This window comes from Pocillopora damicornis, chromosome 2 (assembly GCF_964200805.1).
Source record: "Pocillopora damicornis chromosome 2, jaPocDami1.2, whole genome shotgun sequence".
Taxonomy (NCBI): domain Eukaryota; kingdom Metazoa; phylum Cnidaria; class Anthozoa; order Scleractinia; family Pocilloporidae; genus Pocillopora; species Pocillopora damicornis.
This window is the reverse complement of record NC_142671.1, coordinates 22,116,256-22,142,456: the sequence shown is the minus strand read 5'-3', so window position 1 is coordinate 22,142,456 and position 26,201 is coordinate 22,116,256. Positions and strand designations below refer to the sequence as shown.

The 26,201-nt window shown below is 39.6% G+C and overlaps 5 protein-coding genes across 5 annotated transcripts in view; 2 read left to right on the top strand and 3 right to left on the bottom strand.

Annotated features, from left to right (window-relative positions):
- The window catches only part of LOC149050343 (uncharacterized), a 1,875-nt gene extending 1,716 nt beyond the window's left edge, over nt 1-159 (bottom strand). Inside the window, exon 1 of the mRNA XM_089195880.1 lies at nt 1-159. This exon is cut by the window's left edge and continues 1,145 nt beyond it. The gene's annotated coding sequence lies outside the window, so the exon portion shown is untranslated.
- A 3,941-nt stretch (nt 160-4,100) lies between these two features.
- Nucleotides 4,101-8,305, bottom strand: LOC149050342 (uncharacterized). Its single transcript, XM_089195879.1, has 5 exons — nt 8,085-8,305; nt 7,305-7,672; nt 6,715-6,891; nt 5,933-6,224; nt 4,101-5,326 (listed from the first exon to the last, which is right to left on the bottom strand). The coding sequence occupies exons 1-5, from the start codon at nt 8,303-8,305 to the stop codon at nt 4,936-4,938; spliced, it is 1,449 nt and encodes a 482-aa protein (XP_089052005.1). The 3' UTR covers nt 4,101-4,935.
- Nucleotides 8,306-16,553: 8,248 nt separating this feature from the next.
- Nucleotides 16,554-18,963, top strand: LOC149050341 (uncharacterized). Its single transcript, XM_089197375.1, has 3 exons — nt 16,554-16,989; nt 17,481-17,738; nt 17,924-18,963. The coding sequence occupies exons 1-3, from the start codon at nt 16,674-16,676 to the stop codon at nt 18,022-18,024; spliced, it is 675 nt and encodes a 224-aa protein (XP_089053501.1). The 5' UTR covers nt 16,554-16,673; the 3' UTR covers nt 18,025-18,963.
- A 572-nt stretch (nt 18,964-19,535) lies between these two features.
- LOC149050340 (uncharacterized) lies at nt 19,536-20,516 on the top strand. Its single transcript, XM_089192464.1, has one exon. The coding sequence runs from the start codon at nt 19,536-19,538 to the stop codon at nt 20,514-20,516; it is 981 nt and encodes a 326-aa protein (XP_089048590.1).
- A 1,020-nt stretch (nt 20,517-21,536) lies between these two features.
- On the bottom strand, nt 21,537-26,135 carry LOC113683930 (putative leucine-rich repeat-containing protein DDB_G0281931). Its single transcript, XM_089197374.1, has 2 exons — nt 25,980-26,135; nt 21,537-25,314 (listed from the first exon to the last, which is right to left on the bottom strand). Exon 2 carries the CDS (start codon nt 24,284-24,286, stop codon nt 22,109-22,111), a length of 2,178 nt encoding a protein of 725 aa, XP_089053500.1. The 5' UTR covers nt 24,287-25,314; nt 25,980-26,135; the 3' UTR covers nt 21,537-22,108.
- Between the last annotated feature and the right edge of the window lie 66 nt (nt 26,136-26,201).

Genomic DNA, 26,201 nt, shown 5'->3' with positions numbered 1-26,201 from the left:
TGAAGAAGGAAGCTAGTCAATCGGAAAGAAGAAGTGTCCTTGTGGCCAGTACTTATTGATACTCCCAGATGGGAGCTGCTCTGAGTGTAAAGTGTCCTACCAGTAAATTGGTAACGTCCATGAAGTCTTGTTGAGTGGGAGTATCCATTATTTTTTAAGTGCTAAGAACTTTTAGTCATAGCTAAATTTATGTGTTTAAATGCGCTGAGATATTTACCTCCAGAAACTACACACTGAGACAACTCTCTTATAAAATTCCTTCTCAGTGACTTCTTGTAGAACTCCCTCCACTTCACAGTGGGACCACCCATGCCTCCGTCACAGGTATTAGCTTCCTCAACAATCTCTGATTCAGTGAGTATTCTATTCCACAGATTAAAGCCTGTTATGCCAACATTTTCTGTTCTTCCTCCTCCTCCAATTTGAAGCGCCCCTCCAGCGTTCCTTGTGCCGACAGAACAGGGTTGAAATTTGACTTCAGCTCCGTCCCTGTAGTAACTTGTGTATCCTGAATTTGCGGCGCCGTCCCATAAGATGCAGATATGATGCCATTGGTCATCCATCAGATTAGTAGCGTCGAAAGTACTAAGGAACAGAGAGTCAGATAACTTATTTAATTACATTTTGTATCACGTGAGATGTTTGCAATCCATGTAGGTCCCTGATAATGTTAGCCCCACGATTGTGCAAACCACATAATGCATCTGTACTATACAAACATGAATGTTAGGCTTTGAAAACCACTCGTGCAAATAAGCGTGCTAAATGTGATTAAGCATTGGAAAAAACAACAGAGCACAGTTTTGTAACCTGTGGCTTAAAGTCCTATCTGTAAAGTGTATGTCACTACTGGTGAATAGTGTTAGCAATTTGATGACTATTCCCATCGGTATAACCCCGTGAAGTTTGAAACTTTGCATCTATCTTCTGAAATCATCTGTCACCGCTGTTGTGCATTCTATAATTAAGCGTTGTCCAGCCTGATAACGATATCAGCTTATTTATCACTTACCACGGCTGTGCCTCAGTTCCAATTCCAAAGACTAGATGTTTGCTGTCGTCGAGGCCTAGAAAGAAGCTGTTTGTTTTTAACGTATTCGGAGCATCCACGTCATAGGAGACAAGGTACATTCTTTTGTTTGAACTGCTGCTCCATCCCGCTCCAATCTTAAGCCACAAACAGATGGTCATTTCTGATATGTCTGGAATGTCCTCCACAGAAAATGAGTTTATGGCCAATGTTGGCTTAATTAAGATATCAAAAAGCTCCCTCGCTAAAAAGATATAAAAACAAAATGATATTGATCAGGTGGTAGTGTCCGAAGGATTAAAATGTAAATTAGTACAAATCCTTTTATGAAAAATAAAGCACATTTTTTTCCAAAGATGATTGCACAAGAATACGAAAGTCATAAGTTCACTGCGTGCCTGGCGGGCTGTACACTGCACCGTTCTGTGAATTGCACAGTGAAGCGGTGAATTTGTCGACACTTGGCTATCCATGTTGACATTAGAAGAACTAGTGCCAAGCACGCGATAAAATGAGGGTGGCAATAATTTCTAAGCAATACCGCTAGCTCTGAAATAAAATTTGGAAGAGATTAACTTATTTCCTTCTAAGAATTTTATCATTTTATCCCGAAAAAATGCTGGGTAATCTATAACCAACATTCAAAACAAATGTTAGACGAGTGTTGGTCAATTTATGTTGGAAGTAAGTAAAGTGTCGGGCAAAATGATGATGTACGGAGTAAGACATAATTCGTCTACTTACTAAAGTGAAGAAATAAGCAAAGTGTTGTACTCACGTGTTCGATCGCACGTATTCTTTCTCAAGTATGGAACACTTCTAATAATTAGTAGATTTTCGTACGAACTGAAAGCTGGAAAAAATGATAAATGATTGTTCACTCAGAAACTCTCGTTTTTTTCATTCGAAAAGGTAAGTTACATTTTATGTGAGCTGAAAATCAATTAACGTCACTCTCGAAAGAAAGTAGTATTGGTTACTATATTCTAACTCTAAAGATATTTTATGGAGACCCAAGCTTTCAGAGCTATTTTACTGTAAATAGGGCCTGTAGTTTAAGGGGAATACAAACCTTTACTATCACCAACTCTGACTAGAATGTACTCTTTCTGCTTTTCTTCGATAGAAATTAAACTCACTCTCATATGCCTAAAGTTAAACACTGCATCCCTGAGCTATATTGTTATCACATAGGAGAGAACAAAGCAACACATCAGCGGGGGGGAGCGTATTTCATTCCCTTCTCATTTGAGTAATTTGTTCGACCATTAGATCCCTTGAATACATCGTAGGCAGTACTTCTCACTCTTTTTCTATTCTTAATGGCGCGTATTCGGTAATTCTCTTTCTGGCACCTCTGTCCTGCGAAAGATACTCCGCTAGGGCCGACTTTGCCTTTCATTATTCCGTTATGAAACGCTCGCACTCGAGGCGATAAGAAAAGAGGAAGCTGTTGGAGTAAGAACACGGTACTGAAATAAAATAATCACACTTACATGCCGGATCTGGAAGGACTAGAAAAAGTACGATGACCAGGTAGAGATTTCCCATTGTTCTGTGAAAGAAATAAACAAAAAATGACAATCTGGCTTCTTACCTTCGAACCTCGTCGTAAGCTAAGAGGGAGGTGTCCACCAAAAAGGTAACGTGAACATGAACAAATGCGGCTAAGTCCGTAAATGTTCAAATCAAAGATTATTATTTATATGAGGGCTTTTGTGATCTTTGAAACTGTCTTGTACTTTTGTTAATTTTAAGAAAGTTATTACGAGTTGATTATTATTAGCGGTTCAATTGGCAATAGCAAGTAAGGCTCGCTTCACAAGTTTGTTGTAGTAAACAATCATGGTAAGCTTTGTTCGAGCTCAATTTACAGTTTTCTTTTCAACGGTTGTCTCTGCCCTAATTGAAAAAAAGTGCCTTTAAACTGGCCAAAAAATTTTTTTCCAATTTTCGAACAATGCCATGTATCAGGGCTTGACAGCAGTTTGTTTCTTCACATTCGTTCGCTATATTACCTTTTGCTTGATGAAGCGAACTTACCCAGCGCTTTGGCTTAGCACTGACTGTAAAATAAGCAAGCCTTTGGTGAATTCATGAGTTATTTATCACAGAATGTAACGTTATTTGACAGACCTGTAAATTTAAACAGTCTTCGTAAGGTGGTCTAAAACCTTCGACACTTACTAGGGTAAGATTTAGTGAAGCGAAAAGTTTTATTTATCAGCAGGGTTATATGGGTTTTTTTGTCTCTAGATTTTAATTAACCTTTACCGGCGTCTTGGTAAAAGACAGAAAGGGAAATCGAAGAAACAGTCACACAAAAACGATATATTGTCAAAAAAAGTCAGAAAAACAACACTGTTTTCCTGGAATTGATTTAAAAATCTCATTTAGACTTCTCAGTATCAGGAGAGGGAGTGGCAGAGAGTTTTTTAAAACTGTATTAAAATAGAGTGATTCTTCTCTATTGGAATATGTTAGTTTTTTTATTAGGTGAAATGATAGCTGTTTCATTCTCTTTACGATTCGTTCTTCCCATAACATTTGATAATTTTAGGTGGCATTTCCATCACTAGAGAGTGGGGATCGACTGTGTAGAAAATTAATTCGAACTACTAAACAGACCATAAGGTGATCCGAGTGATCAAGATTAGTATTTGTTTAATTTTCCCACGTAAAGCTCCCTCGCACTTCTACCGATTGTGCATTTAAACAAGATGATCTGTTTGGTTTATACCGGGGCAAGAAATTCAGTTCCAATTAATTAATATTACAGTGCTCATAATGTTACATATTTTGTAACAGAGTGCTGCTTTCACAATTCAATTTTTGGCAGTGCTGGTCTAACATGTCAAAATCATTTACTGGTCCCATAGAAAGAAAATATCCGTCATCACGTAGTTCAAAGTAAACAAAAACATAAACGCTTCAGAACAAAGTTGCCAATAGTAACGAAAACAAGCTCCAATGGTCTTATAAAAGTGTATTACTGAACAAGAACAAATTATACCATTTTAAGGAGAGAACGATCAAGTAGCATCAGCCTGAATTAGAAACAAAGTTCTTGGTAAAATTATGGATATTTATTGAAAGTGTCAAATAGCGTACAGGTTTCTAAGTTTGTCAGAAGAAGTTACGGCAATAGCAAACGCTACATAAAACATTAAAGTACTTTTAGAAATCTAAGATATTTATACCTTTAACTTCGAGAATATGACCAAATGTGTAGAACGGATTTGACAATTGACTCAATTTTGAAACACTTCATAGAAATCAAGTCAAATTGTAAAGGGCCTTCTAAAAGCGATTCTTGAAACTTATGTTAAGTTTTTAAGTGACTGGGGTACTAAAACTTCCCCATATGAAACATACAAAACCCCACTCACCCTATTGGATTCAATAGGGTGTCCAATGACGAACTCGTAAAATTAAGGGATATGTAACCTCCCTCGCAAAACAAGAATAGACACGTCGGGTTTCCAATAACTTTTCCATAAGCGACTGCCGGCGGCCATGCTTCGTAGAGGGACCGTAAGGTAATAACAACACGAGTCCCTGCTCCTAAGCTAAACAGACGACGGTAAGAGGTGTAGACTCCTAGTCACAGACTTATACTAACCCCTAGACACGGGTAGGATAAGTCCCCTCATCTCTTTAGTCACCATTTCATTACACACTAACTGGCTTGTTTTGCATGAACTGTAGATGTGATTCGTTTGGGGTCAACGATTAGAGGAAAAAATTTTGATAATAATTTCCTAGGCGAAAGTTTTAAAAAGAAGGAGGAGGTGGCAAAATGGAACAAACAATGTTTGGACGTTTATTGCAACCAGAAAAAGAATAAGCACGCTTACAAAATTTTAATAGATTGCAAATTACTTTAATTCGGTAGTCAATACAAATTAACCATCAATGTTGCATTCTGATGGCTCAACAACATGCTCCTTAGCATTAGTTTGAGCTGCGTTGTAAAAATCATTCCATTGTGCCACAGGATTACCCAAAACTTCTTGGCACGACCTGGCGTTGTCGAGTACTTCTTTATTAGTTAGGACTCTGTCCCAAAGGTTAAAACCAGTTAAACGTACCTCATCCCCAAGTTTTCTCCTACTATACCCTACAGTTAGGTATCTTGGATTTCCTTTTAATTTATCCAGTGCTTGACAATCATCGTCTGACGGAATCGAGTTGCCATCTTTGAAGTATTTAATTGTTCGTGCGTTTCCATCCCAGGCCATACAAACATGATGCCAATGATGATCATCGAGCTCTTTGACTGTACCCTTCGTATAGCTGTCAGGAAAAGGAATGGGAAAAAAATAAAAGGTTAATCAAAAGACATATGCTGATTTGCTTGGGCAAAGACAACTACACCAGAGAAACACTTTACTGCGTAACGTTTCAGTCTCCACATGTGCCAAATTAAAAAGTGAAATTGTACAAGAAACTCTGCATACTCAATTTAGAGCTAACACTCATCCAACCCGAAGCAGAGAAATCTCAACTAAGTTTATTTTAAAACAACAACAAATCGAGATGTACAAAGTTAGTCATTTGGCTAAGCATACGGTTGTCCTCGCTCTGCGCATGTTATAGTGTTACCTAGCAACAATAAAATAGGTGCGCACAATATCGACACATAGTGCTTGTCGAGATATCTGTTTGCTAGCTTAACTGTCTTACGGTGCTCTGGTTGCTCAGTCTTAAACTGGCTTCGTGAAGACACAGGAATTAGTGTCAAGCAATGGTTTTGTCTTTTATACTTTAGCAATGGTAGGATGGTCGTAGTCAGTTTTATAGCTAATGGCCTCGCTTTTCAATTCAATTGTAATAATAAACAAATGCAACATACTTGATTATTCGTATTGCTAGGGAGACATGACTTAGAGACATGCTTACCAAAATGTCGATGAAGCATGCAATGTGAACATGAAAACGTACAAACGCATGCCGCCTTTACGTTGGCCATAGAGTTTGACGTAAATAGCATCGCTACTATATGTACGGTATGCTGCTAAATCCATGTTATTAAAGTCATTTTTCCAATCCCCTGTAGTTTGAAGCTTCAGCCACATGCACATTGTCAGCTGCATCACGTCAGGAGAGACATCATCCGGTCTTATCTTCAGCTGATTCCTCTCAATACCACCATAGACGATTCGGACGTCAAAAGACGGGGATAACGGACGAGCTAGTTGAAAAAGTGGAAAACGGGTTTGAAGTTAGTGAGTAAATTACAGTAGACCGTTGGAAGGGGATAGGCTGAGTATTTTTTCCGTAGTCAACGAGCACTGACCGTACGTCACGCAAAATATTGAACGCTGAAATTATCTCAGGTAAAACTTTTTTAATGAAAGCCATTCAGTATAGTCCCCATCCAAAATTTTTGTCTATAGCCTCAACTATGATGTACAGTGGGTCTGAAAAAACTTTGATTGAAATAACCTTGGCTATTATTGATATTACTGGTTGTGGATATGGAAAAAAGTTGAAAACAAGTTTCAAGTTAAAAACAATATAAAATCATGCGTGTAAAAAAGGTATATTTTGAATAGAGAATAGAACGTATGGCGCGGTTGTAGCTGTGGGTGTATAGAAAAACTAAAAGATATTTGAAATCACGTTAATTACTGAATAAAGAGAAAGGTAGAAATCATGAATGTATGTATAATAGAACATACGGCAAGGTTGTGTATTGCACTCCTGTGTCTTCCTGGTTGCCCCAAGGTGTTTACAGTCCTTCCCACCCCTCGCTGGGGGAGGATTGTTGCAGGTCCTGACGAGAGTCTTGGTACCTCCACCACATGTGGCAGTGCACTCAGAAACCACTGACCATCCAGTGTAGCCCCCATCAACAGCTATTTGCGAAAGGATTAAGCTATAACTATAAATGAGAACTATACTTTATAAAGAAGCTGCTTTCCCTGAATGCCGTGCCTTAGAGAACTTTGCTGAGCTTTGGCTGTAAGTTATATAAATACTACTTGTGTTAGTCCTAAAAGACTACTATCCCATCACTGCACGGCAGTGCAGTCGCAGCCCAAGGAAGCGTCCTTGCACTGGTACTCACGGATACTCCCAGGTAACGGCTGCTGTGAGATTAAAGTGTTCTACAATTAATTGAACTGAATACATAAACATGTATCACAATGGCCTTGGTAACGTCCATGGTAACATATTGGAATTTAACCAATTTAAGAAGGACGAGTGATCCAATAGTTTTTAAGAGCTTCACACGTTCAGTCAAAGTCAATGGCGCTGAGATATTTACCTCCAGAAACTACACACTGAGACAACTCTCTTATAAAATTCCTCCTCAGTGACTTCTTATAGAACTCTCTCCATTTCACAATTGGACCACCCATGCCTCCATCACACTTATTAGCTTCCTCAGCAATCTCTGATTCCGTGAGTATTCTATTCCACAGATTAAACCCTGTTATCTCCACGTTCTCTGTTCTTTCTCCTCCTCCAAGTTGGAGCGCTCCACCAGCGTTCCTTGTGCCGACAGAACAGGGTTGAAATTTGACTTCAGCTCCGTCCCTGTAGTAACTTGTGTATCCTGAATCTGCGGCGCCGTCCCATAAGATGCAGATATGATGCCATTGGTTATCCATCAGATTAGTAGCGTCGAAAGTACTAAAAGGAAGAAAACGTCAGTTAACTTATTTTATTAATAAGTTAGGTATAATTTGGCCCTACGATTGCATGAGCCGAAAATTGCACTGCACCTACAGAGATTATAGTAGCCTTTGAAAACCATTCAAGAAAGTTGCATTATAATTTTATAACGTATCATAGATTACGACACATGTCAGGTTTGTAACCGATAAAACATAATCCTATCTTCACAATATAAGTCATAACTTAACAAGGTAAACCGTTTTGGCACCTTTGTAATGATCTCTATATAACCAGATGAAGATTACATCCTAGGGGCTCAAAGCGGCAGATTGATCGAGATCATCCACCACCGCTATTGGGCACGCTGTATTTGAACTTCCACTTTAATAACGATACAATCAACGAAACCAACTGATAAATCATTTGCCATGGCTTTGCCTCATTTCCAATTCCAAAGACAAGACTTTTGCTGTCGTCGAGGGCCAGAAAGAAGCTGTTTGTTTTCAATGTATTTAGAGCATCCACGTCATAGGAGACAAGGTACATTCTTTTGTTTGAATTGCTGCTCCATCCTGCTCCAATCTTAAGCCACAAACAGATGGTCATTTCTGATAAGTCTGGAATGTCCTCCACAGAAAATGAGTTCATGGTCAACGTTGGCTTAATCAAGATATCAAAAAGCTCCCTCGCTACAAGTCAAAATGATATTGATCAGGTGTTAGTGTCCGAAGGATTCAAATATAAATTGATTGGTACAACAAGTATCATATCCTTTTATGAAAAATGCAGTAATTTTTCCCGAAAGCTATAAGCTCACAGCATGCCTGGCTGAAGAAGCGGTGTATTTGTTGATACTTGGCAATCAATGTTGATATTAGAGGAACTAGTGCCGAGCACGCGATAAAATGAAGGTGGCAATATAATTTCCAAGCACTCTGAAAGAGGAGTTAGAAGGAATCATTTTATTTCCTCTATGCATTTTATCATTTTATCCCGAAAAAATGTTGGGTAATCTGTTACCAACATTCAAAACAAATGTTGTGTGATTGAAACGAGAAATAAGCAAAGTGTGGTACTTACGTGTTCGATCGCACGTATTTCTTCTCAAGTATGGAACGCTACTAATAATTAGTAGATTTTCGTACGAACTGAAAGCTAGAAAAAATGATAAATGCTTGTTCACTCAGAAACTCTCGTTTCTTTTCATTCGAAAAGGTAAGTTACAATTTATGTCAGCTGAAAATTATTTAACGTCACTTTGGAAAGAAAGTACCACTGGTTACTATATGAAAATATTTTTATGGGGAATACAAACCCTTACTATCACCAGCTCTGACTAAAGTGTATTCTTTTTACTTTTCTCCCATAGAAAATTAAACTCACTTTCACATGCCTAAAGTTAAACACTGCATCCAGGAGCTATAGCGTCATCACATAGGAGAGAACAAAGCAACACATCAGCGGGGGGGGGAGCGTATTTCTCTCCCTTCTCATTTGAGTAATTTGTTCGACCATTAGACCTCTTAAATACGTCGTAGGCAGTACTTCTCAACCTCTTTCTCTCTCTAAAGGCGCCTATTCGGTAATTCTCTCTCATGTACCTCTATCCTGTGAAAGATAAACCGCTAGGGCCGACTTTGCCTATTATTATTTTGTTATGAGACGCTCGCACTCGAGGCGATAAGAAAAGAGGAAGCTGTTGCAGTAAGAACACGGTACTGAAATAAAATAATCACACTTACATGCCGGATCTGGAAGGACTAGAAAAAGTACGATGACCAGGTAGAGACCTCCCATTGTACTGTGAGAGAAATAAACAAAAAATGACAATCTGGCTTCTTACCTTCGAACCTCGTCGTAAGCTTAGAGGGAGGTGTCCACCAAAAAGGTAACGTGAACATGAACAAATGCGGCTAAGTCCGTAAATGTTCAAAACACGATTATTATTTAAATGAGGGCTTTTGTGATCTTTGAAACTGTCTTGTACTTTTGTTAAATTTTAAAAAGTTATTACGAGTTGATTATTATTAGCGGTTCAATTGGCAATAACAAGTAAGGCTCGTTTCACAAGTTTGTTGTAGTAAACAATCATAGTAAGCCTTGTTCGAGCCCAATTTACAGTTTTCTTTTTAACGGTTGCCTCTGCCCTTAAAAAATGCCCTTAAACTGGCCAAAAAAATTTTTCCAACTTTCGAACAATGCCTTCTATCAAGGCTAGACAGCATTTTGGTTCTCCACATTCGTTCTCCATATTGCCTTTTGCTTGATGTAGCGAACTTACCCAGCGCTTTGGCTTAACACACTGTAAAATAAGGAAGCCTTTGGTGAATTTTAGCTAATTTGTGAGTTATTTATCATAGAAGGTAACCTTATTTGACAGACCTGCAAATGTAAACAGTCGTTGTAAGGTGGTCGTAAACCTTCAACACTTACTGGGGAAGGATTTAGTGAAGCGAACTTACCCACCACCTGCGCGTAACAAAGCAAGTTACCATTATTTTGCATGGTTAGTTATTTGTCATACAACTTCATAGGTAGATTAAACCTTCTAACTCTCGCGCACGCGTTGTATTGATAGGAAAAATTTTTAAGGGTTAACTATTTTACGACTAACGGTTAGGATTTGTCAAATGGCCGTTGACCTCTAATAACTAACACTATGGAGACCCTCAGATTAGGAAGATGTACACCTAAGAAACACGTTCTTCAACTGCGATTCACCAGCTGCTATTGATTTGAGCTGCTTTGAAACGGTGTTCTAATGTACACAAATAAATACTGACTGTCTATCAAAACATTCAATAGACTTAGAGCATATTCCTTCGCTTTACAGTTGACTTGACATAACTTTGACATCTATGAAAAAAAATTAAAATACCTTTACTGAGCATAAAGAGAGTAGTTTGTTCATACCTTCTGGGATCAAGAAATTAAGGGGATTTGTTTCTAACTTTCTGAAAAGTGAGAGCAAAGCGAATTGACGGGAACTGTTTCAATTGTTTCCAACTTGCAAAGGAAGTTCAAACAAAACCAGCGTTCTACGGTTCAAAGACCAGAGAAAGGTGTCATACCACTGAATAACTTGCGGTATTTACTCTTACGTCGCAATAGTAATGAACTGAGCTTTCCGGTCTAAGTAACCTCTCTTGACTTTGAACAGATTACCAAAAGCGAACAGAAGAGCGACAGAGAACAGAGAAGCGACAGTAAGGTTGTAGCATTTACAATAATTGTTGTAGTTATAACTAAGGTTTTTTTTCTTTAAATTGTGATTTAACAGCAAAGAAACCCTCACGCGGCCGAAGGATGACTGAGAAATTCTTCAAATTGAACTTGGATAAATTTCCTATACTATCCAAACAATGCAGCTTTGCTTCAATGAGTAACGCTTTTGAAAGAAAAACGATAATATTTTACTTATACTTCCATCTCGCTTACTAGTACTGCCACGTTTAACGGACTCAAGGATCACAATTGGCACCAAATGTGTTTCATATGGAAAAAGACGGGCTACGTGAAATTCTACGTAGATGGAAAATTGATACGCTCACGTGACGATTGTGGGACAGGTCTCGTGGTGAGGGGCAGATTTCCGGCTTTAGGGAGCATGGAAAATAGGAAAACCAGTAATTGGGTTTTTATGACTGGTTTTGTTCTGTGGGACATAATTCTTACAGACGAAGAGATTCTCAAGAGTACTAAGACTTGCGATGGAACGAACGGAAACCCCGTAGTGAAATGGGAAGATTTCTACCCGTTGGCTGAGTCAAATGCCGCGGATTTTGTGTTGAAACCATCAACATGCCAGGCTCTTAAGTAACTCTTACGACATCATTAATATTAGCGCAAATGTAATCACCATAAAAAGCCAATGTGCGAGATACCAGACCTTGTAAAAACAATTAAAGCTATTAACCCTTGGAGCTTTGGTGTTCAATTTTTCTTCTTTTTCTATTTAATGGATTTTTTCCCTTTATTTATCCGTTTCTGTATTTTGTTTATGTATGTGCGTGTTAATCTACTTTCGGCAGTCACGTTTTTTGCTGATAGTCAGCAAGTTGATGCCCTCTTACTGGGAAACAAGGTTAAATGAGCTACCGGCAGAAATTTTTTAAAAGGAGTTGTCATTGCGCAAGGTAGATGCGAAGGAAGGCAGAGAAAACCTCAAGGAGGATACTTAGGAAGGACTCCAGTTGCTTGATCAAAAATATTTGCTGACACGTAAAGGATGGCTGATTAAAAGATGGAAAATCAGCGGAAGCCCACTAGAAAATGGGGGGGCACACCAACCTTGATAACTCGCATGCTTGGCAAGTGCGATCTCCAGCTCTCGTGGATTATTTAAAAGTTTTGCTGTGCAGTTCGCCGGTAAGCCTCGCAAGGCATCTATTTACGTTTCCTATGAAAGTCAATTGAGCTAATTAAGCATCTCAACTTAGAATGAATCAGACAAAGCAAATGTATTAATGATGTTAATCGCATTGCTGACATAATGAGGCTTAAAAATTTTTTTCGAAACAGACAAAAAAGTGGCGTTGGGTGACACGGAGAAACAGATTCCATCGTGCTTTTAAAATTAACTGACCGCATATATCCATTTGTTTTGAAAATGAAATACCAAACAAATTGGCGCTTTTCAGAGCGTATTAATTTCATCAAATTGTAGATTCAGTGGAACTCAGTTCAATGAAGTGCAAAGCAAGGCGACGTGCCATATTGCAAAGCATCCAGAAGTAAGCCCTGTATGTACGTGTTCGTTCCTTGGATTTGCTCAGACGAAATATATTTTTCTAACCTCCCAATAAAGGACCATTTTGTTCCATTTGATGCATGAATGTAATCAAAGTGAAAAATAGTAAGAAATAAATTGTTTTAGCCAGACGTACATGTCCTCAAACATCTTTGTTCCTAATACGTCCTTATAGTTTAACACAATTTCACCCACAGAAATTAAAACGCAGATCGTACAATAATTTTAGGAAGCTGCATTGCTTTGGATATTCTCCCACTTTTGTCAAACCGACACTTTAACGATTGCTTAAGTTAGTTTGATTTTTTGAACGCAATCCACTAATTATTGCGGTACAATATAAAGACCAGTCCTGAGAAAAACATACGCTGAAAAGTCCGGTCACGACCGAAGCTGTCATAAATTATGTAATTTAACTACGTCACAGTGCGCGCGGCATGTAATTGAAACAACAACAATAAAGAAAGAAGACGTTACGTTTACTCGTCTTATTTTGTCGTTACAACATTAACAGTTGTAACATTGGTGCCGTGACCAGCGCGGACAAGATATAATGAGCGAAGAAGAAATAAAGAATTGAGATCCATCCGAGGAGCATACAAGGGACACTGCACCCAAGATTTCAAAAGAGCGGAAAAACTAATAACTTCGGAGACTCCAGATCAAGCAGAATTGGAGGCGCTGGTGGACAGGCTCACGCGAAGAGCTGAAGAAATAGCACGCATGGTTACAAAAATCGTGATGTCCTTGGAGACAGAAGAGGACATACAACTAGACACAGAAACGGCGTTGTCGTTCCAAGACGACGTATCATACTGGCAATTCAAAATCGGACGACTCCTTAAGAGCAAACAAGACATGCCGGTGAGCCAATTCCATTATAGTAGTTTAAAACAAGAACCCGCTCCACGAATGCATATCAATTTACCTAAAATAGACATAAAATCATTCGGGGGAGACCCACTTCAATGGCTCACATTCTGGGACAGCTTTAGCGCAGCTATCGATAAAAATCACGGACTAAGCGATATTGAAAAAATTAATAACTTAAATGGAATGCTTAAGGGAGAAGCGGCGCGCGCTATCTCTGGACTGCCACTGACTGACGAAAATTTTAAAAAAGCAATTGAGCTATTAAAGAAGCGCTTCGGCAAACCACAAATTTTGACGAACGCTTACGTGGAGTCCTTATCCAAGATCGACGCGCCACCAGCTGACACCAAAAATCTCAGAACGTTTTGCGACACCTGCGAGGCAAACATTCGCGGTTTAGAGGCACTTGGAGTAAAAACAGAAACTTATGGAAGCTTATTGATTCCCATTCTTCTAAAGAAAATACCCGAAGAAATTCGGTACTCAATATTCAAAGCTGACCCTTCAGCGGACAGTTCCCTAGACAGATTAAGAATCGCCATGCGACAGGAAATCGAAACTCGCGAGAAGGGCCATATGTCCTCTCCAAAACCAATCACAGAGGACGAAGTGCTTGTGCCAACAGCTGGTGCTCTACTAACCGGTACACAACAACGACACGGAACTTACAACGCCAAACAAAAGACACCTAGGCCTTGCACGTACTGTGCAGGAACACATCGACCTGAAAAGTGCAACAAGATTAAAACAGTAGAGGAACGACGATCCCTACTTCAGCGCCAACAGCGCTGCCTTAACTGTCTTGGTCTCAACCACACAAAAATCCAATGTTTCTCAAAGGGGCGACGTATGAAATGTAAGAAAAAACACCACACTTCAATTTTTGATGAAAACCGAGAAAATACAACCCAAAGCGCTTCTAGTCAACTAAAGGAAGACAAAGGGCCGAAGAATGATTACCTATCAGCGGATTCCGTGTCGAAGAACAGAACCCACATGGGAGCAACGCATGTACTCCCTTCTAAAGCTCATATCCTGATGCAATCCGCCGTTACGAAAATAAGTGGAAACAATAAACAGTACTATCAAGCTCGCATCCTATTTGACACAGGATCACAAAGAACCTTTATCACTCAGGAGATGAAACACAAACTTACACTAGGAACAATGGGAAGCGAACTTTTAGATGTGACGACATTCGGTACACTTCAAGGCAGCAGTTCAACGCATCCTATTTGACACAGGATCACAAAGAACCTTTATCACTCAGGAGATGAAACACAAACCTTAAACTAGGAACAATGGGAAGCGAACTTTTAGATGTGAAGACATTCGGTACACTTCAAGGCAGGAGAAAAACATACGACCTTGTGGCACTGACATTGTCAACAGAAGTAGAAAATATCAAAATAACAGCCCTAGTAACTCCAGTTATTTGTCCACCACTATCGGCTAAGGTGAAAAATTTACAGATACCGCCGGAATTACAAGGACTTAAACTTGCTGATCCTTCACATTCTCTTAAAATTCAGAACACACAAAAAGGCCTTCTCTGCAGCTATAGAAAAGGCCTTCTAACAGATCGAACTGAACTCCCTAGACAGAGACGCAACGAGATTCCTGTGGCTTAAAGATATAAATCAACCAGTTGACACTAAAAGCAACTTGGAGGCTTACAGATTTTGCCGAGTTCTATTTGGAGCGACACCCTCGCCCTTTCTGCTGAACGCAACAATACAATATCACCTAAGTCAAAAGGACAACTGGGTAGCACGGGACCTCATGGAGAACATGTATATGGATAACGTGATAACCGGAACTGATTGCGATAATAAGTCCTTAGAATATTACTCATTATCGCAAAGGTACCTTCAAGAAACAGGTATGAATCTACGCCAATGGACTTCTAACTCAGAAGCTCTAAATCGCATAGCACAAGAAGATCATATACAAGCAGATCCAACAACAAAAATCTTGGGACTCACCTGGAATTCAACAAGTGACACGCTCTCACTTTCAATCGAGAAAATGATCAGAGAAAGAGATGCTATCACAAAAACAACAAAACGAACAACGCCAAGCTTCGCATCAAAATTGTTTGACCCGCTCGGCTTCGTGGAACCTATTACAGTAAAGGCAAAGATTATGATTCAAGACCTGGGGAAACAAACCTTAAGTTGGGACGAAAGTCTTCCAGACGAACAAAAAGAACAGTGGCTAAAATGGACTGATGATATCCACAATTTAACCTCAATTGAAGTACCCAGACATTACTTATTCGCAAACGTTACAAAACACAATTGCACATATTTTGTGACAGCAGCCAACAGGCTTACGGAGCGGTCGCTTACTTAAGAGGATTGTCAGCTGACGACGGAATACACACTGCATTCCTTATGGCTAAAACCAGAGTCGCACCCTTGAAAACGACAACACTACCACGACTAGAACTATTAGCAGCACTCTTGGGAGCAAAACTATTCCAATTCCTAAACAAAACCTTAGAGCTTGTAAACAGCAGTGAAGTTATATACTGGAGTGATTCACAAATTGTTTTATCTTGGTTATCTTCCAACAAACAACCACAACAATTCGTTCGAACTCGAGTTCACAAGATACAAGAAATCACATCATCCCAAACTTGGAGGTTTTGCCCAACGTCTATGAACCCAGCTGACTTGATAACCCGTGAAGTAAGCACTATTATATTCAACGATAAGAAAAAACTATGGTTTGAGGGACCTCCAGGGCTTAGCGAACCAGAGGAACAATGGCCTCCATATCCCCAAAATTTATTCATGAAGCACTTCAAAGCTTACAAATGGAAATTGTCACAAACGTCGCAGATGATCCAGATATACTAAACATCATTGACATAACAAGATACAGCACCCTAGTCCATCTACTCAGAGTCACTGCCCGCGTTATCAACTTCGCAAGAAAATGGAGAAGAGGGTGTGAATGGGGTTAACCGACTAGCGACAAAGGGCGTAAAAAATTACTGACTACCGACGAAACGGGGAAAAAGTTACCGACTAGCGACAAATAAATTCTAACCAACAACCGACATGGTCAGACGTGATAGGGATGTTTGTATTCAGAAAGAACAGCATTTTGATGATTTCTAGCTCAGAAAATCCTTCTTCACCCGACGTAACCACATTAATTCCAAATTTAGCCGAATTATAGAATTTCTTGTCTTCAAATTACTTTAAATCCACGGGATCCTTCTTTTCGGTGAGCAGCGTGGGCTCATTTCTGGAACAGCGGCTCGTAATCGGGCTGACAAGACGCCCTGCTGTCTCATTTCAAGAACAGCGGATCACAATCGAGCCGACGAGACGCCCTGCTGTTGTCTTTTTATTGCTCGTTGTTTGTTCATGCGGTCGGGTCATGACTGGGATTGCTAAAGTCATCGTGAGTTTTTTTCGAAAAGGTGAAGAAGTCGCCATCGAACGTCATCGAAGCAGGGTCCCAGTAGACAAAGAAGCTCATAGAGGAGTATCTGAACTAAAAAAACATCTTACGGAGTTTTTAGGACTAAAGGAGCAGGCACATCAATATGGAATTGGCGGATTTTCGTTAAAGTTGTTTCGCCTGGCAAAATCGCCTGCGGGCAAATGCGAAAATTTTGCAATTGTGACGGATGGGCAATGGCAGCTTGAACTTCCAAATTTAATATCGGATGAAAGTAGCAGTGAGCTCAACGGTAAGTGTGGAACGCGTGCAGCGGAGTTTGACGAATCACTTTAGTTCTGTAGTTAAATATTAAGCTCAAATATTAACGTGGTTAAACTCTGGTTCCACCGTCTTTTGTTTGTTGTTTTGTGGAGCGGAATGTTTTTTTTTCTTTTTCACCGTCCATTTGAATTCGAAAATTGAGAAGAAAAATCTCTACAAAGAAGTAGCGAGTAAATCAGTTTATAAGCTTCTTTCTGATTAATTGGCGAATGAACAACAGTGTAGCTTAACATATTAAAGACCCCGTTTATTTATACACGCCCTTAAATTTATTCGTTTCTGAAAACCAGACGTTCAAATAATATTCAATTCTCTCCTCGAGGGAAGCTACGCACGAAAGATTTCGCTCGATGTGCACGTTTTATACATCTTGACGAGAATTTGCTGATAAGAACTGTGTAAGTTTCTCAAAAGCCTACTAAAGAGAAAACTTAAAACACACGGTATTTAATATTTTAGTACACATTATCCAAGAGGTCACAAACTGGACCGGAAAGCCAGTAGTGTTGCTGAAGGCGCCGGCTACATCTGATAAAAGCAAGCAGAAGTCAATGAACGACACTGAGAAGAAAGGTGACGAGTCAAAAGTGAGAAGGAAACGGAAATCACGAGAAGAAGCAAAAGAAGATGAAAATCTGGCAAAGAGGATCATGACTGAAGGAGGTGACATCGGGAGAAACGAAAGACAACAAGGAGACCTTCAAAAGTTTCAGGATGGTAGGGCTGAATTAGCACTTGTAGTTCGTTTACCTGATTTTCAAAAGTCATAAATTTCGCTACTTTGGAAATTCTGCGGTATTCCTTGTTTATAAACACTGCCTTGTTTATACAACGAAAAACGCTCACTTGGTGCGTTCGCTATGTAAAGATAGTTTCTTTTAAATTCCGGCTAAAAACTATAGCTACGATGACACCTTTGCCAAGTGAGGAAATAACACCAGGGATGGAAGGACAGATCAAAGTGGCTAGAGAGTTACAGACCAGTACGCCAACGGACGGTTAGAAGTGAGACCACAAAAGATAAGGCTGGGGCCTTGCCGCCAGCTGTCTACGCCGTTCACCACACCGACGAGTCTGAAGAGAGGCTTCGATATCCTGAAGAAAACACTGTATCGTCAGCAAATGCACAACGCGTTGTCAGCATACAATTTGTGGACGAAGGGGATGTTACTGAGGTGTTTGAGGATCACAGAGAAGTACAAATCGATGAGTATGAGAGAGATTCGGATGACGAGGAATCAGATTTTGAAGAACATCCAGAGGTTGTCAACAGAGCGTGTGTTACCCGATCCGGCAGAGCTGTTCGTGCATTTGTGCGTCTCGACATGTAAGAGGTACTAACAGTTAAAAAATCCATTTAACGGTGCAGATTGATACGTATGACAACCAAATTTTTGGCAAAAAAAAAAAGAGAAAAAAAAGAAACCTCGCAGAAAAGCCACCAGAGCCGTTGAATAATAAGTGTAGTGAGTTTTTGTGGACGTCTCGGAAAAAAGACTTCCGTAGCATACAAATTAAAATTAGGTATCCCAGGGGCTAGAGTGGGTGTTTCATTCTTTGTAGAATTTACCTCTCTTGATTTACTTCGATGCCCCGTAGTCGACAGGAAACAAATTCACATCTATAATAAAAGCTTTGGTGAATTTTATCGGTATACTAGATTTGCAAACAAAAGTGGGGTAGATGAGCACGTTGCTAAATTAAAAAACAGCGTTAACGAGGTTTAAGTGAAAACAAATAATGAATTATTACAAGTATTACACTTCGTCTAGAGTTTAAAGTCTTAAAACTGGGCAAATTGCATAATAAATGTGAATAATTAACGTGTATTTTTAATTATTAACTGAGATTTACCGACAACCGACAAAGGTCAAAAATCTTAACCGACAACCGACAAAGTAATGAAATTTTAACCGACAACCGACATTTTGACCCCCCCATTCAGACCCTCGGAGAAAAAGAAAAGTATACAGTGAAACTTTTACAGCGAAAGATATCGTGGAAGCCAGGAATGTCTTGCTGAAAGCTACTCAACATAAAATCTACAGACAAGAAATTTCATACCTGAAGAACAAAGACAAATCTAGACAACCTGCCATCATACGACAATTCGATCTTTATCTTGACGATGAAGATATCATACGCTGTCGTGGTAGACTACAGTATACAGATCTGCCTCACGACACAAAATTTCCTATCCTCATACCAAAGGACAACTACTTAACTACATTCATCGTCCATTCTATGCATAAGCAGGTCATGCATGGTGGAGTACGAGAAACATTTACTCACATCAGACAAACATGTTGGATACCTCAAGGTCGACAACTCGTAAAAAGAATCATATCAAAGTGCGTAACATGCAGAAAAGTCGAAGGACCACCCTTTCGCTCTGTACCCACACCACCGTTACCACAATCAAGAGTCCAACAATCACTAGTCTTTCAATTTACAGGGATCGATCACGCAGGACCTCTATATGTCCGCGACCAGACAAATCAAACCTCATCTAAAATGTACATATGTCTTTTCACATGTGCGGTAGTAAGAGCCATACACCTTGAATTAGTAGAAGATCAGACCACCGGTGCTTTCCTTAGAGCATTCAGACGATTCATGAGCCGTCGAGGAGTTCCGGAGTGTATCATTTCAGACAATGCAAAAACCTTCAAAGCCGGAGCTCAAGAACTTCAAACGATCAAAACTCAAATTCTTGGAACAGGTTCATCCCAACAGTTCCTCGCTCATCACAACATAACATGGAAATTCATAACTGAAAGAGCTCCGTGGTGGGGAGGATTTTACGAGCGGCTTATTGGTCTAATGAAAAGATGTTTAAAGAAAACTCTGGGGAAAGCCTGCCTAAACATGATTGAACTAAACACAATACTTACTGAAGTAGAAGCAGTGTTAAACAGCCGACCCTTAACATACCCTTACACAGACATCAACGATGCCTCTCTAACGCCATCACATTTCTTATGTGGATACCGTCTCCTAACATTACCAGACACGAATGCTAAAGAAAACGAAGCAGATCCAGATTATATTCCATCTGAGATGTCAACAAAAGCACTGACAAAAAGAGCTCAGTATCAGAAAACACTAATAAAGGCCTTCTGGACACGATGGAAAACTGAATATCTGACAAGTCTGCGAGAACATCACACTTGTCGAAAGAGAATATTAAACAAAAAGGCAGTTGCTATTGGAGATGTTGTTCTCATACACGATAACACACCACGAAACCAATGGAAAATAGATGTGGTAACTAGCCTACACACGGGGAAAGATGGACTCGCAAGATCTGTATCTCTAAGAGTACCTTCTGGAAAGGAACTATCACGACCTATAGAGAAACTTTATCCGTTAGAGATGTCAGACATACCGACTGACAAAAACATAGAAAAAGCTCCTGAAAATGATATACAACGTCCTCCTTTACGACTTGCCGCTCAGAAGGCAGCACAGAGAATCAAGGAACAAATAGAATAACCACTGATATTGAAGGGAACAATATAAGACATTTTTTTTTACTCTTTACACATGAATGTATACTATATTTTCAGCTTATGTTGTCGGCCCGGGAGAGTGTCATGAATTATGTTATTTAACTACGTCACAATGCGCGCGACATGTAATTACAACAACAATAAAGAAAGAAGACGTTACGTTTACTCGTCTTATTTTGTCGTTACAACAGAAGCCATCAGGTAATCATCACAAAATATCGAACAGACAAGTTCAAAATCATAGCTGTATTAATCTCAGGTTTCTCTTTAACAATTTCAACGTCTCTACATGTGGCTGGAGTTTAATTGGAATTTTGGAAGTTCAGACCAGAGGTACTGCAGTTTCATTCACTCTGGTTTCGGTATGCTTTAATCAGCCCATGGTAGAGAAGATCCTTACTAACTATGATCGGCAAAGAGTTATAATTACTAGCTGTTCCTATCCTGCCGATACTTATTAATTAGAATAAGCAGTTTCTTAGATAAAGTGTAAAAATGGCCCAATGATTAATAATCTCAAAATGGACTGAAAAGAACATGACTTGGACTGTTGCAGATCTGTTGGGGAATTTGGTATTTTTAGACTTGGTTCCTCAAGAAATAGTGCATGTTCTTCAAGCGGTAATTCTACCATTTCCTCAATGCTTCCTTCGCATTCACTCTTCCTAAAAGGAAGACCATAAAGAAAATCTTTTCACCGAGAAGATCTACATTCAGTCCCACAATCATCCAAACTATTGGCCCATATGTCTCTAGGTTCAAAATTGAAAAGGAACCAAGGCCTTTGATAAGAATCACTGAATGATTTGAGAGCAACTGAAAGTACAGGGAAACCAACAAAACAGAGCAAACAGCTGGTATCGTCTGAATGTGAACCGGCCGCCGATAATCTTTTCTTCTCTAGGATATTATTGAGATACCATTTTTTTTTTCTCAAAGGGCACGGTACTCGGGCGGTACTCAAGACTTCGGGCACAGTTTTTCCCAATAAGGACCTACCGGCTAGCGAATAACATATATTTATTCTTCAAAATTCATCCAAGATATATCGTCACCACACGCTGTAAATATGCTATCCATATCTTTCACATGCAAATATGAAAAAATTTGCCAAGTTATATAATTGATTGCATTTGCGCTCTTAAAGAGAGGCTATTTACTTAAGAAGCATTTGTTGGTGTAAAAATCGGCTTTTCCTTATGACAAACGGTAAATATTTTTATAGGGAGAACTTGCTTAAAAGTTGTACCAGTAATTGAAAAAGCATATTATGAGATAATAACGACCCGTAATAATCGCTCTGTTTTTTTTTTCTTAACTATCTAAGCTATCCAACAAACAGAACATAAAATGTCGGCTTATGTATCGAATTTATCTTTGTGTGTTGATGGCGTCTCTTTTCGTTCGTAATCCTTATTGGTTGATAATTTCTTAAAAACCCTCCATGAGAAGATTCGTATCCGCGCACGCGGCCATTTAACATTTAAAAGAAAATTCCAAAGATAGCGTTACTTTCGAAAGGAACAGTTACCAAGTATCTGTATTAGACTTGAGTTCACGCATAGTCTAATGCAATTACTCCTCAAAAGTTCCGTATTGTTCTCTAGCGCCGTCCCCTAGGACTGGTGCGTGTTCTTCGTGTCCTCTTGCTTCATGAACCATTTCATCTGCATTTCCCGCCTTTTTCAATAACAAAATTATCGAAACAACCATTCCGCAAAGTAGAACCACGTTCACCGACACAATCATCCAAATGATGGGTAAGGATGAGTCAGGGTTCAGAGCTGCGTACCTTACGTTCATGAAAGAGAAATGAAGAGTCAAAAGAACCAAGGTCTCTGCTGTGTTTTCCAATGGGAACTTTTGGTAAGAGTCGTTTAACGGCCTGAAGGACAACTGCAAGCACAAAGCAACCAGCAAAACAAAGCAAACAGCTATCGTCTGGAAGGACGATGCACGATTGATGAGAGACAACGCGAAAGCGATCAGCATCCGCCTTAGAAGAAAGATGATCTCAAAATAGGGACGGAATTCTTCCCTGTATGGCAAGTAGATAGAACCGAGCCAGCTGTCCAAAGATTCTTGGTCTTGCTGGGGCATTTCATGTCTTCTGGCCACCTTATTGAAGTGCAGGAGAGGAAGGAACAATCCAAAAGGCACACCGATCACATAAAGAGGCAGGGCAAGCCAGCCTAACACCTGTAAGATGGTGTAGTCATAACCTTCACATTCCATCCATGGGGCCTCCCTCAAGTAACGCTGGCCATTATCCTCACCACAATGCGCAAGGGTAGACGCTGTCTTTTTCACAATGGGAAAGTACGTAAAGTTAAGAGTCATGACCGAGAGTTGTAAACAGGTATTCCGAAGTCGAAGTCGTCTTTCTTCTAAATTGGGATATTCAAAAATTTTAAAGACGAGGTAACCAAGGGTGAAGTAGAACCAGACAAGCAAGATGCAGATGAGAGGAAGAATTAAAAGAGATGCGAGCTCGCCGAGTGGTGCAAACAACCTCGGAAACTCACAAGCCAGGCCAGAGAAACGAAAGTTGAAAACATTTCCAATGTATCTCTGCGTCTCCAAAACCTCAACCGGCCAAACGTCCGTGTTGGACAATAAGGCATCAAATGTTTGGAAATAAAATACGCTTGTCTTCATGATTCCTCTTGCACCCTTTCCTCTTCCAGCTAAACCGATGAAAAGAGCAATAACGTTGAGTTCGAGGAGCCAGGCTGGAATGATTTGAAGCATCGCCAAAACGGTTAAAATGATGATTTGAGAACAGACAAAAGTAACAGATAGAAATCTCTTCTTCTCGTAAAAGAAAAACCCAAGGGTAATGAGCATGATGGAAAGAATCAGAAGTACGGCTATAATGTACACACTGGCTTTACTTTTACGACAGGCGTAGCAAAGTATTCCCTGTTTGTAATAACCATGTTCACAAAGGGAGCAAAACCTATCTCGACTACCTTTCTGACAAAGGCACGACTTGTTACAAGTAATGAATGGTCTGTCACTTGCTCCATTTGTCTCCCTAAGCCAATCAGGATCAATACCACACTCACAAGAGCCGGTTGGATTGCATGATGTATTTACGAGGGCGCTGGTGCCTAAAGCTTGGGAACATCTTATTAGGTGAGTCACGTTTCCATGAAGTGATGAAGGCCAATATCCCTTTTTAATGATCATCGACTGCGTAGGAAGCATTTGATCGTGACACACTCCCCCTTCCATACAAGATAAACAGGTTCTTCCTGAGCCGTAGTATCCAATATTACAAAGGCACAGACGGTAAAAATAGTAATTTGGGTCTAACACGACAAGTCCTTTGTTGTAACTGAGTCGAGCATTGGGACACCTAAATTTATCATCTGAATTTCTCTGCGTCAAAGTTTTAAAATCAACCGTCACGAAGTTGGGTAGAGCTCCTTTTTCCTCGTTGGACTCGTGCATATTGGGATTCAGTGAGATGTCGAAGACTTCCAGTGCTAAGAGTTTTGCAAATTCTTGAGGAATTTTTCCTGAAAGGTTGTTCGCAGATACGTCAAGATTAAGAAGAAATAACATATTATCTGGGGGAGATGGAAGCTGTCCAAACAAGCTATTTCTACTTAAATCTACAGAAGTCAAATTTTGGAAGTCCCACAGTTTCGCGGAGATTTTTCCAAGAAAATTGCAGTCACTGATGTTAAGAATACGTAACGATTGATTTATGGGTTCCATTGCTTCTAATAGGGTATTAAACATCATGGTAAGCTGTTTATTACCAGCCAAATTAAGTACTTCTAAGGATTTTGACTTGAAAACAATTCCTTCTTATAACCCCGATAACTGATTTCCACTGAAATCAGCAACTTGAAGCATGGGTATTGAGCCTAAGCTTTTTGGTAATTTTCCAGAAAAAGCGTTGTTCGCCAGGTTTAAATGCCATAAGTTTGTCATGTTACCCATTGTTGAAGGAATGCTTCCACTGAAATGATTGCCAGGCAAAAGACACTCAATCATAGCAGGAAAGTAAAGTCCAAAATCATCTGGTAAAGTCCCGTTTAGCCCGGCAAGAGACAGGTGCATGTAACGTAGAGATGACAGATTATAAAGGTTTTCAAATCCGCCTCTAAGAAATGACACACTCTCAAGATCCAAAAACCAAAGCTTCTTCAATTTGGCAATGCTCTTCGGAATCATGCCATTCAATGTGTTTTCTCCGATACTGAGAACTTGCAGCTCACTCAAGTTCCCAATGTCCCTTAGAATTGTACTTGAGAGACCCTTTCCCAATTGGCAGCAGAGTTGAACTTTTACCAAAGATTCCATCTTTGGTAAGATTTCAGCGGGAATCTCACCAGACAACTTATTAAAAGCAAGATCAAGACGAAGCAAGGTGGTCATATTGGCAGACAAAATTTCAAAAAGATTACCTGTAAGCCTGTTGTTATTACCTACACACAAACCCTGCAAATTACGAAGTTTCCACAAACTTCCTGGAAAAACCCCAACCAAATTGTTTTTGGTCAAAGCGATACTGATAATGTAGCTATTGGTTTGATCACATGTGATTCCATACCAAAGGCAGTGTGGTACAGAGTTGTTCCCCCAGTGAGTACTTTTTCTCCAATGGTGACCATCTGTTTGGTTGAATATTTCCATGAGTACAGCTCTTTCTTGTTGGGGCGTGAAGGTTGTCTCCAAAGTACTATTTGGAATCGGGATATCGTGCAAGCATCCATAGGCAAAAGTATCATCGTAGTTCAGAGGAGTCAGCTTCTCTGTTTTCAAAACTAACAGTAAAACAAAAAAGAGAAGCACACAAATATATATGATTTCAGGTCAAAGTCAGCAAGGATTCTGCCTTTCTATACCCTCAACGGTTTTTCATGATGTGAATTATTGTGTTACGTTTTCTTCTTTGAAATTCATAATTGATCAATATGTAACTCGTAAATCAAGATTCCTGGGTTTGATCAAGGAAATTCATCACTACTTCTAATTTAATCTATACAATTTATGATCCATTATTTCGCTTCAACTGATCATAATCAGAGCGAAAACATCTTAGGAACATTTGAAAGGGAAAGGAGGAGGATCTGAAAAAAGTACCACGTGCATTGGTTACCTGTTGCCCTCAAAAGTAACCTGAACAATACGATTCTAGTAATCCAGTTTTCATGATGATCTTCTGCCAAACAAATACCGTCACACAGCTCAAGAATTTGAACCAAAACGCCGATGAAATATTAGGGAGTGTGACTTCCGCCTTAAGAAATCGCCTACGCCTGTTGCGTCAAACTAAAACCAGCACCGAGGCCCTCTATTCTAGTCCCAGAGAATAATTGGTAAAAAATAAACCTTTGGTTTTTTTATCATTGGTTGTAAACGAAAAAGTGCGTATCAAGTGTGGTAAAACACTTTTATGAGTTGACTAAGCTTACTGGCTGGCGCTTACCTCTGATGTCTCGTTTGTTCCGACTTGCTTTGCAGTAGAGTGACCTTGATCCATAGTTTGATAAGTTTTCTCCGAACGTAAGAGATCGGTAATGTTCGAAGCAAGCAAGGAGCGCCACAATCTTTAACAATACGGTTCGAAAGGAATATTTTGATGAAAGCGTTTGGGCCATAATTCTCCTTCTCCTAAAAGAAACCGGAAGAGGCCTGGTTGTACGAAAGA